This window comes from Aspergillus glaucus (genome assembly GCF_001890805.1).
Source record: "Aspergillus glaucus CBS 516.65 unplaced genomic scaffold ASPGLscaffold_44, whole genome shotgun sequence".
NCBI lineage: Eukaryota > Fungi > Ascomycota > Eurotiomycetes > Eurotiales > Aspergillaceae > Aspergillus > Aspergillus glaucus.
In genome coordinates this window covers 55453-69444 of record NW_019170496.1, presented here as the reverse complement: position 1 = coordinate 69444, position 13992 = coordinate 55453, and the positions used below count along the sequence as shown (strand labels likewise).

Genomic DNA, 13992 nt, shown 5'->3' with positions numbered 1-13992 from the left:
TCTTAGGATGTCTCTGGACCAATTGAGCAATAGTGACATTCAGATATTTATACTCCATGCTGAACGGGAGACTATTTATTCAAACGACTGAAGTACGAAAGCGCAAGATACTGTAAAAACGATGATCTAGAGGGGATATATGCGTGGGAAAACAGCCATTGGACGCTACGCAACGTGACGAGATGGTATAGTATGCTCCGTTGTTTTTATTCCAGTAGATATCTACTCTCTATTCTGCTTGGGTAGTCACGCCCTTCCCTTCTTGCCCCTTCTCCTGCTCCTTCTCCTGCTCCTCCCATTTCTCCCTCACTCTCCTCCGTAACCCTCCATTCGCACCACGACCCCAAATCTTCTCCTCATCCTTATCCACCATCTGTTGACCATCAGCCTCAGCCTCCTCAGACCTCCCGCCAACCCGCTCACTCCCAACAACCTCCCTCCTCTCCCTCATCCTCTTCTCCTTAACCCTCGCATCCTCCGCCTTCCCCAAATAAATAGCATAAATGATCACCTCCGCCAACCCAACAAGCAGCGCCACAAAAAGACTCAACAACACGCGCACCGGCTCCGACGCCCCACGCACATCCCTCCCCCTCCACGCACTCGCAACAGTCGAAGTAAGTATATCCGGTGTCGAGAATTTGCTCAGTGCCCAGTATGTGCTGAATCCTGTCAGGAGCACGGAGAGGAAGATGTTTAGGACGAGGGAGGGGGTTAAGGGGTCTTTGCCGGAGGTGTCGGAGGTGTTTGGGTCGTGGATCGCGGAGACGATGGGTGTCGTGGAGGTGAAGATTGGTGATGGGCCTTTGGTTGTTGAGGTTGAGGAGGTCATGCGGTTGTAGGCGTCTGCCTCGACGGCGGCGAGGAGGCGGGCTTTTTGGGCGATGTATTCGGGGGTCTATATTCGTTAGCACATTGCCAAAAGTTTTTGATTACTTTGATGAAGCAAGAACGTACAGGTTCTGGCTTATTGGGCGGCGGAGGCACGTAGACCTTCGTCCCGTGAAGGAGCGAGTTCAAGGATGTCGGGGTGTTGCTGTCGCCATCGTGGCCGTCTGGATTGCTTTTCAGGTAACGCGATAACCCAATCAATTGCTCATGAGAGATTGGAGAGTTCAAATTCAAAGAGTCCGGAAGGTCGAGGTCCTTGCGACGAGACTCTGGAATGGCCTCAATCGCGGAGAGGATGCGGGTGGTGATGACGAGTTGGACCATGCTGTGAGGCTCAAATGCGATGGTAGAATAGAAGGGGTATAGAAGGACTGGTCAATTAATTCATTTCTGGCACATTTATAAAGTGCAGGCCACGGTGATAGTGATAGTAAAGAGAAATTGATACTCTCCGATACTTGTCGAAAGGAACCTTTCCCGATCGGGAAAAAGAGCTCCCCACGCGATGCTGTCACCGAATGGCTCGTCGCCGCTCTCCTCACCATTCCACCTCTCTATCCTCTCGCTCTCCCTCCCATTCCCTCTATTCAATAGATCTTGGAGTCGAGCCTGTCTGCCGGCTCCCCATCCCATCACAATGGCAGACAAATCCACCTCAAGGTGAGCGAAAAAATATCACTGCCCCTCCTCCCTCCTCCCTCCTCACCCATGCCATCCCCATATCAAAACAAACCAGATATCTAACAACGACTAGCACAGTAACCGCTCAAACCAACCCCCGCGGAATCCCCGTCGCCCCCTTCGTCGACAACGTCGCCGAATACGTCGCCTCCCGCGAAGATGTCGAGCCCACCCTGCGCCGCTTCCAGGAGATGATCTCCAAATACCAGTTCATGGAAGTCAACGCGCAACGGCGCGCAGTTGGCCTTCGTGACAAGATCCCCGATATCAAGAAGACGTTGGAGATGGTTCGGTTTTTGAAGATGAGGAGGGAGGTACGTTACCACCCACTCAGCCAACATGGGAATCCATGGACAAATAAGCCAGGATACTGATGAAGGGGAAAAGTCAACCGAATCCAACCTCGACACAAGCTTCGAACTAAACGATACCCTCTACGCCCGCGCTTCGATCTCGCCCGCTGACACTGAGGAAGTGTACCTCTGGCTCGGCGCTAATGTGATGCTGGCCTATCCCATTGGTGAAGCAGAGGAGATGCTACAAGAGAAACTTTCTGCGGCGCAGCTGTCGCTGTCGAATTGTGAGGAGGATCAGGAGTTTTTGAGGGAGCAGATTACGGTATGTCCACGTCCACGTTTATTCTTTTCGATTTGCGTTTTTGTGGCTTGTATTGATGGTTTTAGACCCTGGAGGTTGCGACTGCTCGTGTGTACAACTGGGATGTTGTGCAGCGGAGGAAAGATAAGGCAGATGGGAAAGGTGATGATAACCCTGAGAAGCCGGGTGGTTAGATTGGTGTATTATAGGCGCAAATTCAGATCCATTTCTTTGGTTGCTTTCCTCTTGTGTATTCATTTTATGCAAGGCGAGCGTAGACAAGATCAAATCATTCCACAGGATAAGTTGTCAAAATCGGGTTTCTATTGTATCCAAAGGCCATGAAAGCACTATAGTGGATATATATTCGTCTATGTTGACACAAGTATATAGCCATACCAAAGCACGCCAACACAACATGAGGAAAGGAAAGAGAAAGATTCCAATTATGAATTATAGATAACTGCTGTACCATCGAAAACGGAAATGAAACCACCATGTATCAACTCGATTAATCATCATCATCATCATCATCATGCGTCAATATCAATCTTGCAGAGCTGGTAATAACCACCCAATTAAAGCGGAATCCAGCGATTGTAAGATAAAATGAAGAGAAGAGGGCCGCATAACTCCCAGCTCGCTCTGTATGCAATATGAAATGAGATAAAACAAGGCTCAAGTTCAAAAGATCTAGGCCTGCCAAACAAAAGAAAAACCGATGAAAAAGAAATAACTGATAACATAATGTTCATGTCGTAAATCGTTATGTCCATCGTATAAGGTAAATCAATCTCGTGAGTAGTCGGTCATTGAAAGTCCTAGAACTAAGACTCCCCAACTCCAATGTTTTCATGCAACCGACCAGGCAACATATCAATGTCGGAAATGGCTCTATCCCGCACTCTCTTGGAGATATCAATGTCCGTGTCATCGCCGACAAACGTCCATTCTTCAATGTCATCAAGATCGTCACTAGCCTCCGGCTCGTCCGCATTCTTGGGAGATGGCTTCGGTGAGAAGGGTGTGGACGATGCAATCGAGCGTTGTCGGGCAAGGGTTTTGGCGTATTCGAGATCACGGTAGATGGCTTGGATGGCGGTGCCAACTCCATCTTCCTGTAGAACAGCATTAGCAAACATTCATTAGAAAGTAAAGGGGGCTAGACTTACGCTTCGGATCTGTGCACCCAAGTCACGGGCCTTGACAATCATCCGTTCACTATGAGTGGCCTCCCATAGTGCCCTCGAGAACACGCTGACGTTCAACTTCTTCATGCAAATTCCCACACCCAAGTCCTCCACCCGGGTTCCAAAGAAGAACTGGTCCCCAAAGAACGGCTTGATAATCGTCGGAACGCCAGCGCGCAAACTTGCCCCAGTCGTCCCAGCTCCACCATGATGGGCAGCAGCATCGATCTGCGAGAATAGCCAGTCATGCGGTGCAGCCTGTATTTGAAAAATCTCAGGTGGCAGAGGGACTTCCACTTTCACGCTGCCAGGGTCTCCAAGACGATCTGACCATCCCTTTGAAAGGATGCAGCGAACATCAGCTTTCTGGACAGACTCTATGACAGTCCGCGTCAGCGCTTGCGGGTCTGAAACGACAATCGATCCGAATCCGATATACACTATCTTTTTGCCGTCTGCACGGGCACTTTGAATGAATCCAGTAAGCTCCGCTGGTGGCGTCCAATCGGACCTTTCGCTGAGAAACCAATAGCCAGTAATGCGGATCCAATCAGGGTAATCGAGAGGCGGCACGACAACCGACGGCGAATAATTGTAGAGAAACGGGACCTTGTTTGGTTGCATCCTGTCCAGAGTAGTTGCCTTTAAGCCGAGCTCGTTGTTCCTCCATCGGTTCACTTGCCCTGCAATCGCCTTCCAGAATACGGTATCGAACATCACGTACGTGATGTAGTTGTAAGCACCGCCTAGCTTGTTCTCCGGAACAGCAAACGCATGGGGATATGCCCGTGTTCTCGACCAAGGCATAGTGAACGCACGGAAGTAAGGGATCTGGAGCGCTTCCGCAATGTGTATTCCCGCCATCGCGCTCGGGGATTCGATCAAAAGGTCACTGTCCTGACAACTTGTCCACGCAGATGACAGGAGATCATCAATCCAACCTCGGAACTTCGACGATGCTTCTTTAAGGAACGAATATGTGAACATCCCATTCTCCACACAAATGCGCATGAGCTCGGCTGGATCTCCATCAACAGGAGCAAAGTCAATCCCATGCTTCCTCACCCAGGGCTCAAACTCTGCGTGCGTTGCGATCTTGGGCCTGTGCCCTTCTGCGATAAATCCCTTACACAAGGCAATATATGGCTGCACGTCTCCACGAGAACCAATGGTCAAACATGTGATTCTCAACGACTCCGTTGGCTTGAAGTTAATTATCGATGCACGAGGATCATCGAAAATCGGATTGAGCTCTGAAGAGCCGTTTAGCGAACCGCGCGATTCAAGCTCGTCTGCACCACCACCACCACCACCACCAAGTCTAGCTTCCTGTAGCATGAGATGCTCGGCCTGTGCAGCCTCCGATTCGTCTTGTTCTTGCTCCGCAAGGATACCAGATTCCATCAAGAACTTGGCAGCCTCGAGATGCTGATGAAGGGTCACCGCACAATCGTCTCGAGAGTCAGACGTGTTGAACTCAAAGAAAAGCTCCTCATGACCCCGAATAATGACCACAAGTCCCTGATAGCCGAATCTAAACCCTTTCTCCTTCTCCACATTCTCAACATCCTTAAGTGGCAAGACCATCTTCGTTCGAGTGCCTGGAATAAGACTGCGGAAGCAAAGCTTCTTCTGGCTAATGTAGATTTTGCCATAAAGCGGGAGCACCCTATGCAGATATGCATAATAGGTAGCCTGGAGCTTTTCCGACGGCGGTAAGGCAAAATGAGCGCGGAAACGATCACCGTATTTGCAGCCATCCTCCTTGTCTTCGGGATCGACAGCTTGGTCCTCTGAGATAATTCCTTCACTTTCGCCGTAATGCCTTCCACCACCGACCCACATTCCAGAGACCTTTTCAAGGTAGCCCATCGACTCTGTTGCCAAAAGGTTGCTCATCGCCTTTGATCGAGTCCTTAGATATCCGGCAAGCCCTGCGGCGCGCTGGAGGGGATAGACGCCAGCTTTCACAAGCTCGTTCAGAGAGGCAGTAGACGATTGGACCTTGGAAGGATCCTGTGCGGCTTGATCGATCCCGTTGTGCTGAGCTTCGAGATCGTCCTTTCTTGGAGAGAATGAATGACTGGCGTGTGGGGATGTGAAACGAGCTGTATCATCAGAGTACCGACGAGCAGTAACGCCCTCTGCATCAGAAGGCTTCCTTCCCAGGCTGTGTATCGTAGGGGCTTGGAAGACATCACTGCGGTTTAGGATCTGGCTTGCAGATTCCGCTGTGTTCGAGTGCCAGAAAGGCGACTCGCTCTCTTGGTCGATAGAATTGCCAAGCATCCCAGACGAGTCCTGTTGTTTTACTGGCGGGGACTTGTCTAGTATGCCATGGCCGACACTGCTGAAATGACTTCCACTCACGCTCCTCCGACGCCTGCCAGTTTGGTCATAATCTGGGAGTCCACTCCCACTGGCTATTGACAATCTGTTCCGGGCATGGCCTCGCTGGGGTGATGGGAGCTGCGAAGCACGGTTGCTTGACACTTCACTAGCCAGACCTTTCAGGAACTCGAAAGCTTCCTGGCCAAACTCGAAGAACGTGAAGAAGTACTGCAAATTATTAGCCACTGAACAACAATTGCTTTACCAAGGGAGTCAATGTTACATACCTCGTCGATTGCATATGTGTCACCACTGTCGAGCACTCGAATCTTCAGCGTCTCCGCGAACTCCGCCATAGGACTCTCCTCGATGTCTATTACGTTCTCAATTGGGAATGACACCTTGACGCTGTCGCCATCATTGTGGGTTCGGAAGATGACTTTCTGGAGAGCTTTCACCCATTCCTTGGCACTAGCAGGGCTGTCTGCCCTAAAGTAGTATGTCCGCTGATCGGTGGTGACTTGGAAGTCCTTCGTTTCTTTCCCTTTGTCCTTTTCAGATAACGACGCGGAGATCCCATATCGCAAGTCGACGTGTCCGCTGGGGAAGTAAAGATTCGACGGGTCTGCATAGTAGGAGAGGACGTCTCCTTTCAATGAAAACCAATACCGGGTATACTTAGGGCTTTTCTTGCCACTTTTGTAGAGATACCCGGATTTGATGGCAACTGTCGACTTCTTGGGAAGGTAGGCATAAAAGCAAATATGTCCTTCGGTGACATACATATAACCTTGTAAGAGCATGCTCTGCAGCAAAGCACAGGCGTACTCGACAACCACCTTCTCCGGTTTCTGGAAGCCAAACATTTCCATCAAACGGGTTGACAGCAGCGACGCAGACTGCTCTTCGGCATCGTTCTGTGTGTTCTCTTCGGGTTCGGGCTGTGGACGTTCCGTGGACGGAGTTTTCTCGAGGCGCGCTTTGGCTTCGACCATCCGACTAAGTACCGGGGCCGCTCTGGGTGTTGCACTCCGGGGTCGCCTGGGTGGCGTAATCCGATGCGAACCCACCGTCTGACTGGCAGACATGTTCCCTCCTCCGTGCTTGAGATTCAGTCTCTCAAGAGGACTCCAGAGCTTTTTCTCCGATATCGTTCTCCGATGACTCCGCCCTCGCTCCTCCAATGTACTCTGTGGCCCTTCCTCTGGTATCCCGGCTTCCCTTCGTCTATCAGACGATCTGTCTTTCTGCTGACGTTCTTCCCCTTCCCCTTCGCTCTCACTCGATTCGTCAAACCGTGTGTGGAAATCCGACCTGGAACCGACAGCAGCAATCATAGAAAATATCGACTGTTGCATGTAGTGCATGTGACCATCTTTCGACCCAGAAACACCAGGAGGAGCTGTAAAGTCAACCTGTGCATCGTCGCCGTCGTGTTTCAGTCGTTCCGGTAAAGGATGCGAATAAAGACGGGTTGTAGATTTCGATTTCTTGCCGGGACTGAGCCGCTGCTCTAGTCGTCGTTGCGTATCGTCCCGAAGCGCCATCGCGGAGGAAGTGTGGTCAGGGTGGATAATTAAAAAGAAAAGTGAATGAGGATATGCAGAGATGGATATAGTACAAGTCGAAAGAGGTCCTGATGTAGACAGGTGACAGACACAAACAGGTGTTGGCTACGATCCAAGGGAGTTAGTTGAGCGGTATGCGGTCTTGTATTGGCGACGAACAAGTCAGATGCGGCAACAAAGAAGGACCTGGCAAGGCTGTGTAGCAGATGATTGCAGTCATTAGCATGGATGTTATTCGTCGAGAAAGCCTATGAAAGAATCAAATGTACTCACAATGGTATTCACAGACACCTTGCTAGCTAACTGATAAGCCGCCGCCGTTGAAAGATGGAGACTCAGTTATCAGAAAGGGAGGCGGATAAGACGGACAGCGATTAAGACATCACCACGGAAGACATCTCTCAGACACGAAAAGAATGAAGACAAGGTGAGGAAGCCGGTGACCAAAACAACGACGAAGAGGAAAAAAGAAAATACATTGAGGGAATCGACAGGGTGACAACGGCGTCTGGCGTCACTCGCCTGTATCAGCTGCTCGGGTGGAGGCGGCAACGGGCCAATCACGTAATGCGCATGTGATTGAAGATGGGGCTTGGTCCAATCATAGATCGCGCCACTTCTGGAGTGCTGAGTCAACATTTGTGGTGTTGTAAGTTAACTACATTGTAAGTTACAGTACCATCCTGCATTCTGTGATACAGATATTGCTGGTATTTATGTATGTCTGTGCTGGATGTTCTAAGAATACAAGGAGACTGGCTTGATCACTTTGAAGATCTAATGTTACTGCATTATGGGGACTGGGTCGGATCATGTCAGATTGATCGACCCGATACGGTGGGCCGATATGAGAGTCTGATATGGAGTTTAGATACCACCCCGAAGAGAGTCAGTTACTTGAAATGCTATAAAAGCAGTCTGAATAAGCCAATGCATTCTAGCAGACTAGGTATGTACAGTAATTTACAACCAAAAAAAAAACCAATTCATACGCCATGATGCATTAAGATACAAACAATCCCCATCTATATCAACTTTTGGAAGCACAGATGAAATGTCCTGACAAAGCCATGCTCAAGCCTTTTCTGTCTTTTTCCGCTTCTTCTCATCCTTACTCTTGCTGGACTTTTTCTTCTCGGTCTTCTCGTCGACGTCCATCTTGTCACCAGATGAATGCTTCTTCGACTTCTTCCGGGGAGCTGCGGTTGCTTGGGTGCTGTCTCCCTCAGTGTGGTGATGTTTCCGCTTCCGCTCTTCCTTCTCAGAAGAGCCCTTGGGAACCTTGAATTTCGGCTTCTCGTCCTCCCCCTCTGATTCAGAGCTACCAAGCGTCTCCGCGGGACCGTCTCCACTTCCCACAGGCCGGAAGCGCATCTTCAGGTTCTTGGGTTGTGTCCTCGGGGGCTTTTCGTAATCCTGCGCCGCTATCGATGTCGGGCCGTTGCTCTCCGGGATACTGATCAATTCCTGAACATGGTAGCTTTGGACGTTACTCGCAGGCGTGCCGTGGTATTTCTGGGTCTTCGGGTCGTGAAGAAAGAGTGTCTTCCCGTCCGCTTCGGTCTGGCTGATGCTGTCCGCTGGTATCCCATAGTTCACGCCGTCATGTTTCAAGACCGGCTCGCCTTGCATGACCTTGGCGAGTGAGATATCTTTCACTTTCGAGAGAGGGAGGAATGATGGGGCGGTGATGTGGAAGACCTGCTTGCCGCGGAGGTTGGAGAGGATGGACGAGACGTTGGAGGATGAGGACTGCTTTTTCGCGGACTTGAAGCCCAATGGTGGTTTGAAGGCTTTCGGTTCGATAAACGAGACATTGGACCTTTTTCAAGCAACAGATGTTAGTCGCGGACCCAACCACCAATCCCATAGTTTCTTTCTTACTTCTTCTTGGTAGGTTCTTCGCTCTTTTCTTCCTCCTTCGGGGCCTTCCCCTCACTTTCGCTTTCGCTTTCACTTTCACTAGCACTCTCGCCGCTCTCGCTGGAGGCGTCCGAACCGCTCTCCGACTCTGATTTTCCGCTAGACGACTCTTCGGCTTCCTGCTTCACGTTGGCCGGAGAAGACGATCTGCTCGATCCGCTCGATCCGCTCTCTTCGCTTTCCGACGCCGGCGACGACGACCTGGGATCTTGCTTGACCACAGCCATTGTGTTGATCAAGAAGGTGTGTTGTGAGGTATAGCAGCAGTCGTAAGTTTAAAGAAAAAAATTGCTTCCGCTGCGATGATGCGGAGAGCCAAGAATTCGCAAAAGGTTCTGGTTTTGAATATCCCAGGCCAATTCAAAGATGATTGTAACAAATAAATTTTAAGCAAAATTAATACAATAACCCCCAGCTTAGACAAAGTCCAGTCGCAGCGCAGGGCCCGTTTGTTGCGAAGTTGCTTGTCGGAGACGATGACTTTTTTTTCTGTCCGCGGAAGCACAGACCACCACCGCCAAAGACCCGCCGATGAAATATTATCATCGCAAAAAAGGTGCCGGTCACATTTTACCATGAAGCATTCTGGAGGTCACAGCCTCAATTCCAAAGAAGACAAAATGAAGCGAAAAGCAGAAAAGCAACAACAAGCCGGTACAGTTTCGTCTCCCTATTGTTTGCGTGCGGTGACTTGCAAAAAACTAACTTGATTTTTTCTAGCAGCACCAGCAGTGCCGGTTAGCGCATTCGCAGCACGCAAAGCTCGACAACAGCAGCAGCACCAGTCGCAGCAGGAGGATGTTGTGATTACGGTGAATAAGGCATTGGAGCTCGAATCGCAAAGAGAACCCCCGTCTAAGAAGGCGCGACGTCTGTCCGAGAAAGAGGAGAGTACGCCGCAGTCCGCCGCGGGAGAGAATTATGGTCAGGAACGACTGGCTTTGCGGAAGAAGAAGGACTCTGGGAAGGCCAAGAAGTCTGCGGATACACCATCGAAATCAAGGGAGGAAGCTCGTACGGTCAAGAAGGAGGTTCCTGGGATAGAATCGGAGATTGAGCAGACGAGTGTGATGGAGGCGAATCCTGATGATGCTGTTGCTTCGATCAATGGTGATGCTGATGGGTATTGTATACATGTTATTGGTCCTGGTACGGCCGGCTAACAATCGCAGATACGAATCCCCAACAATACCTGCAGAGATCCAGAACTTCCCTCTCTCCAAGACACGATTGAACAAGAACAACATCGTCTACAGCGATGAACATAAACTGTGTGTCCGCATCAAAGAGAAGATGGTACGATAAGAGAACCCCCAATTGCAGGTGTACAACACTGACATTGTCCAGAACCTCACTTTGCTTGGACACTACGACCTCTGGGTGAAACGCGGAGTGATCAGTTTGATGGGGGCCAAATTGCACCTGTCTCCTCGTGTCTATCGAGTCTACGCTCCTTCGACACACTCGTTGCCTGTGATCAAGTGCGTTGCTGGTGTGGAGGGCGAGGCGGAAATCGAGATCAAGTCTTGCCATAGCGGCATCTATCGCCTACGTGATGTCTCGCCGTTATATCAACGGATATGGAATGGCAATAATACGTCTGCTGATAAGCTCACTTTGAAAAATGCGCCGTCAAGCCACAAGAGGACGTTCTCAGTGGTAAGTTTCGTTTAGCCTTATCAACGGTTAGCGGTCTAACCCTCTCTAGTTGTATACATCTGCAGAGGACTCTATGAAACGGCACTTGAGACCCCTTCACCTCGAGAAACAGTGGAGCTCATCTATCAAGCACCTTTCCCAGCGAGGCGGACAGCTCCGAGCGCTGGTATGCGGTCCCAAGGCATCGGGAAAGTCTACGTTCAGTCGCTACCTCTTAAACCACCTCCTCAGCCCAGCACCACAAACCGAAGGTGCGCGCAGCAGCGCGGACGGTGTCGCATTCTTGGACCTGGACCCTGGGCAGCCGGAGTTCTCGCCCATGGGCCAGGTTTACTTGGCGCATTTACGCTCGCCGTTCTTCGGCCCCCCGTTTACTCACCCGTCGCTCGATAATCCTGCAGATGCATCTATAGTTCGGGCACATCACATCGGCGCAACGTCGCCGAAGGAAGACCCAGACCACTACGTACTTGCTGCTATGGACCTGATGGACCGGTATCGTGGTTTGTTGGCAAGTTACCCGCAATGTCCGCTTATCATCAACTACCCGGGGTGGATTTTTGGACTCGGGCTGGAGGTTGCAACATGGCTTGTGAAATCCCTTGGTCTGTCGGACGTCGTGTACATGAGCGAAAAGGGACCAGCTGAAGTGGTCGAGCCCCTCGGTCAAGCCGCGTACGAGGCGCGAATTCCCCTAATCACCCTGCCATCGCAGCCTACCGATTTCGTGAGCCGGTCAAGCGCGCAGCTGCGCACGATGCAGGTCCAGTCGTACTTCCACAAGACCCGGCCGCAAGCAGTGCAGAACCCCCTGTGGCTTGACACGCCAACGTCGCGCGCGCGGCCTATGCTCGTCGACTATGCCGGACCGCGGCAAGGGATTCGAGGTATCATGGTTATGGGATCTGAAATCCAGCCTGATATGCTGCACGACGCTCTCGATGGAAGCATCGTTGGGGTTGTGGCGGTGGAAACCCCCAACGCAATCATGGGCGAGACCGACTGTTCCCTTTGGAACGAGAACCCAGCAAATGCAGCTGCAGAAAACGAAGACGATACATCCGATATTGAAATGGACGGCTCAACACATCCAGCGCCCAGACAACCCGCCACCCCCAACGCAAGGACTAGCATGGAAACATACATCACGCGCACTGCAAACGAAGATCTCCCATACCTATTCGTCGGCTCCGGCAGCTGCAGCCCGCTCGATCCGAAAGCATCCCACTGTCTGGGCCTCGCATTAGTCAGATCCATCAACGCCAGCACCCGAAAACTCGAACTCGTCACGCCCATTCCCGGAGACCATATCCGTCATGCTATACAGCAGGGACATGGAATCGTGCTTGTCCGCGGACAGCTGGATAACCCCAACTGGGCGATCAGCGAGGAGTACTATGCCGCGCGAGCCGCAGCGCAACGCCACCAGCGTCGCATAGCCCAAGCGCGGAAAGCCAAGCACGACGACGAGGAAAAAGAAAAGAGCGGTAGTGATGACGATGACGATGACGGCGCGGCACTGGCCGTGACGGATAGTAAACAGCAGGCGCAAATAAGAGACAAACTGCAAGAGCGCATCCGACGAGCCAGTCAGGCGCCTTGGATCACGGTCATCGAAGATGATGGGAAACGGCAGCGCGAGGTGGCGCAACGAGAGCGCTCGCTATGGAAACTGCGGAAGAAGGCGTATCCCGGGAGTGGGAGTGAGATGGACTAGACGGTGTACATAACAAACATGATTCAATCCAGGCATATAACACGGAGTACTCCGCACTTTTCTAACAAATAAAGATGAATCCATCTCGATACGAGAGCCTCACAGGGATGCTGATCTGGTCCGGTGACGTAGAACTAGATAATTGCTTTTTGGGCTTGCACCCCGTACATGCATGAAGTACCAGGGACCGGGATAATGGATATGATCAGTCACGGCGAGATACGAGGTACTACTTGAGATATATTCGGTATGGAATGGCCTCAAAAATAGGGAATTCACATGGATATGTAATTAGTTGTGCAGATGCGATGGGGTTCTTGACTGGAGGGTCGGAATACATACAAGCACAGGACTGATATTGCAGTTGGATGTCATGTGAAGCCATGTGAGATGGGGCTGTACACTGCACTCTGTACATAGTAGAGAATTTCATGCAGAGTGCAATAGTACTATGTACAGTTCAGGGGTAACTACTGACCCGTACTCACATCGAGACTTCACGGGATGTGTTTGTTTATGTGTATCCAGCAGCAACACTCCGATCCGAATGCCTTATGCTTATACAAAGCAAAAAAAAAAAAAAAGCCTCGGGAATACCCAAAAGTCGGCCGAGTATTAGTCGGATGGTCAATGACGCGAATTTCATCCGGCCCGACGGTCAGTCAGCCACAACAGTGCAATAAAAGCGATTCAGTGCATTTTGCACTTGTTGTGCCTCTTAGCGCCAGGACGGAGCACACTAAGCCTTAGTCCAACGCCCAGTGGGACTGAAACTGACGGGGCAAACTCTCCTTGAGCCTGTGCCGTTCGGGACCGGTTCTGGAAGAGGTCTGTTAATAATCCAAGGCTAGCAAGTGGGAACCGAAGCGAGACAGGCTAGACATTGGTGCCTGACTTTGTGTATCTGTGCATAGCACTAGCACCAAGACGAAGGATGAAATGCAGGGAGCTATGGTCAACGGAGGAGATACTATTGTTGAGAGTACTCCGTACCGAACCGATGAACCGAGTTAAAATTGTCAATAACCGTTGAATATGCATAGACCAGTGTAGAGTGCAAAGGACAGAAGTTGAGGATAAAGTAGTATTCATACAGAATAATGTCTACGAGTACAAAACGTGGAAATTACCGGATTGGGCCCTGGGATCCAGGGCAGCGAACGCCACGTGGAGTAAGTTCAGAGAGTGTCGTGTGTCTGCTTGCCTGTTGTTGTTCTTGTAACTATATGCACACGAACAGAAGACGATCGATGTATAAAATACTAGAGTGTTCTGTATGTCACGACCAAATGTCCAATAATACCGGCCCTATTCCTGCTGATCCTTTTCTCCTGTCCATCCCAGCCCGGCTGGATGGAACGGCATTCCTCGGGATAATCGTAGAACGAACGCGACAATATCGAGTAACTCTCCGCGTGGCCATTTTCGGAAGACG

At 50.8% G+C, this 13992-nt stretch overlaps 5 protein-coding genes across 5 annotated transcripts; 2 read left to right on the top strand and 3 right to left on the bottom strand.

The window, feature by feature from the left end:
* Positions 1 to 176: 176 nt before the first annotated feature.
* Positions 177 to 1281, bottom strand: ASPGLDRAFT_86412 (TMEM199/VMA12 family protein). Its single transcript, XM_022550385.1, has 2 exons — positions 958 to 1281; positions 177 to 898 (listed from the first exon to the last, which is right to left on the bottom strand). Exons 1-2 carry the CDS (start codon positions 1213 to 1215, stop codon positions 230 to 232), a joined length of 927 nt encoding a protein of 308 aa, XP_022395331.1. The 5' UTR covers positions 1216 to 1281; the 3' UTR covers positions 177 to 229.
* A 140-nt stretch (positions 1282 to 1421) lies between these two features.
* Positions 1422 to 2407, top strand: ASPGLDRAFT_53480 (tubulin-binding prefolding complex subunit PAC10). The gene is made up of 4 exons (XM_022547989.1): positions 1422 to 1551; positions 1646 to 1886; positions 1960 to 2190; positions 2256 to 2407. The coding sequence occupies exons 1-4, from the start codon at positions 1529 to 1531 to the stop codon at positions 2361 to 2363; spliced, it is 603 nt and encodes a 200-aa protein (XP_022395330.1). The 5' UTR covers positions 1422 to 1528; the 3' UTR covers positions 2364 to 2407.
* A 589-nt stretch (positions 2408 to 2996) lies between these two features.
* atg26 (UDP-glucose:sterol glycosyltransferase) lies at positions 2997 to 7237 on the bottom strand (the record flags this gene model as incomplete). The annotated part of the gene is made up of 3 exons (XM_022541615.1): positions 2997 to 3287; positions 3342 to 5918; positions 5978 to 7237. The coding sequence occupies 3 exons, from the start codon at positions 7235 to 7237 to the stop codon at positions 2997 to 2999; spliced, it is 4128 nt and encodes a 1375-aa protein (XP_022395329.1).
* Positions 7238 to 8332: 1095 nt separating this feature from the next.
* Positions 8333 to 9661, bottom strand: ASPGLDRAFT_86409 (DNA-directed RNA polymerase I subunit RPA34; the record flags this gene model as incomplete). Its single annotated transcript, XM_022550384.1, has 2 exons — positions 9143 to 9661; positions 8333 to 9080 (listed from the first exon to the last, which is right to left on the bottom strand). The coding sequence occupies exons 1-2, from the start codon at positions 9406 to 9408 to the stop codon at positions 8333 to 8335; spliced, it is 1014 nt and encodes a 337-aa protein (XP_022395328.1). The 5' UTR covers positions 9409 to 9661.
* Positions 9662 to 9741: 80 nt separating this feature from the next.
* On the top strand, positions 9742 to 12786 carry grc3 (putative RNA processing protein Grc3). The gene is made up of 5 exons (XM_022547988.1): positions 9742 to 9835; positions 9902 to 10304; positions 10354 to 10477; positions 10529 to 10840; positions 10890 to 12786. The coding sequence occupies exons 1-5, from the start codon at positions 9757 to 9759 to the stop codon at positions 12555 to 12557; spliced, it is 2586 nt and encodes an 861-aa protein (XP_022395327.1). The 5' UTR covers positions 9742 to 9756; the 3' UTR covers positions 12558 to 12786.
* Positions 12787 to 13992: the final 1206 nt, after the last annotated feature.

What these genes read in the sequence shown, in the direction of transcription:
- ASPGLDRAFT_86412 (XM_022550385.1), bottom strand. Translation starts at nt 1,215, where the DNA reads ATGGTCCAACTCGTCATCACCACCCGCATCCTCTCCGCGATTGAGGCC. An exon ending in CGCCCAATAAGCCAGAACCT is followed by an intron (nt 899 to 957) that starts GTACGTTCTTGC and finishes TAACGAATATAG; the next exon opens with ACCCCCGAATACATCGCCCA.
- ASPGLDRAFT_53480 (XM_022547989.1), top strand. Translation starts at nt 1,529, where the DNA reads ATGGCAGACAAATCCACCTCAAG. An exon ending in GCAGACAAATCCACCTCAAG is followed by an intron (nt 1,552 to 1,645) that starts GTGAGCGAAAAA and finishes AACAACGACTAG; the next exon opens with CACAGTAACCGCTCAAACCA. An exon ending in TTTTGAAGATGAGGAGGGAG is followed by an intron (nt 1,887 to 1,959) that starts GTACGTTACCAC and finishes GAAGGGGAAAAG; the next exon opens with TCAACCGAATCCAACCTCGA.
- grc3 (XM_022547988.1), top strand. Translation starts at nt 9,757, where the DNA reads ATGAAGCATTCTGGAGGTCACAGCCTCAATTCCAAAGAAGACAAAATG. An exon ending in TCCGCATCAAAGAGAAGATG is followed by an intron (nt 10,478 to 10,528) that starts GTACGATAAGAG and finishes GACATTGTCCAG; the next exon opens with AACCTCACTTTGCTTGGACA. An exon ending in ACAAGAGGACGTTCTCAGTG is followed by an intron (nt 10,841 to 10,889) that starts GTAAGTTTCGTT and finishes AACCCTCTCTAG; the next exon opens with TTGTATACATCTGCAGAGGA.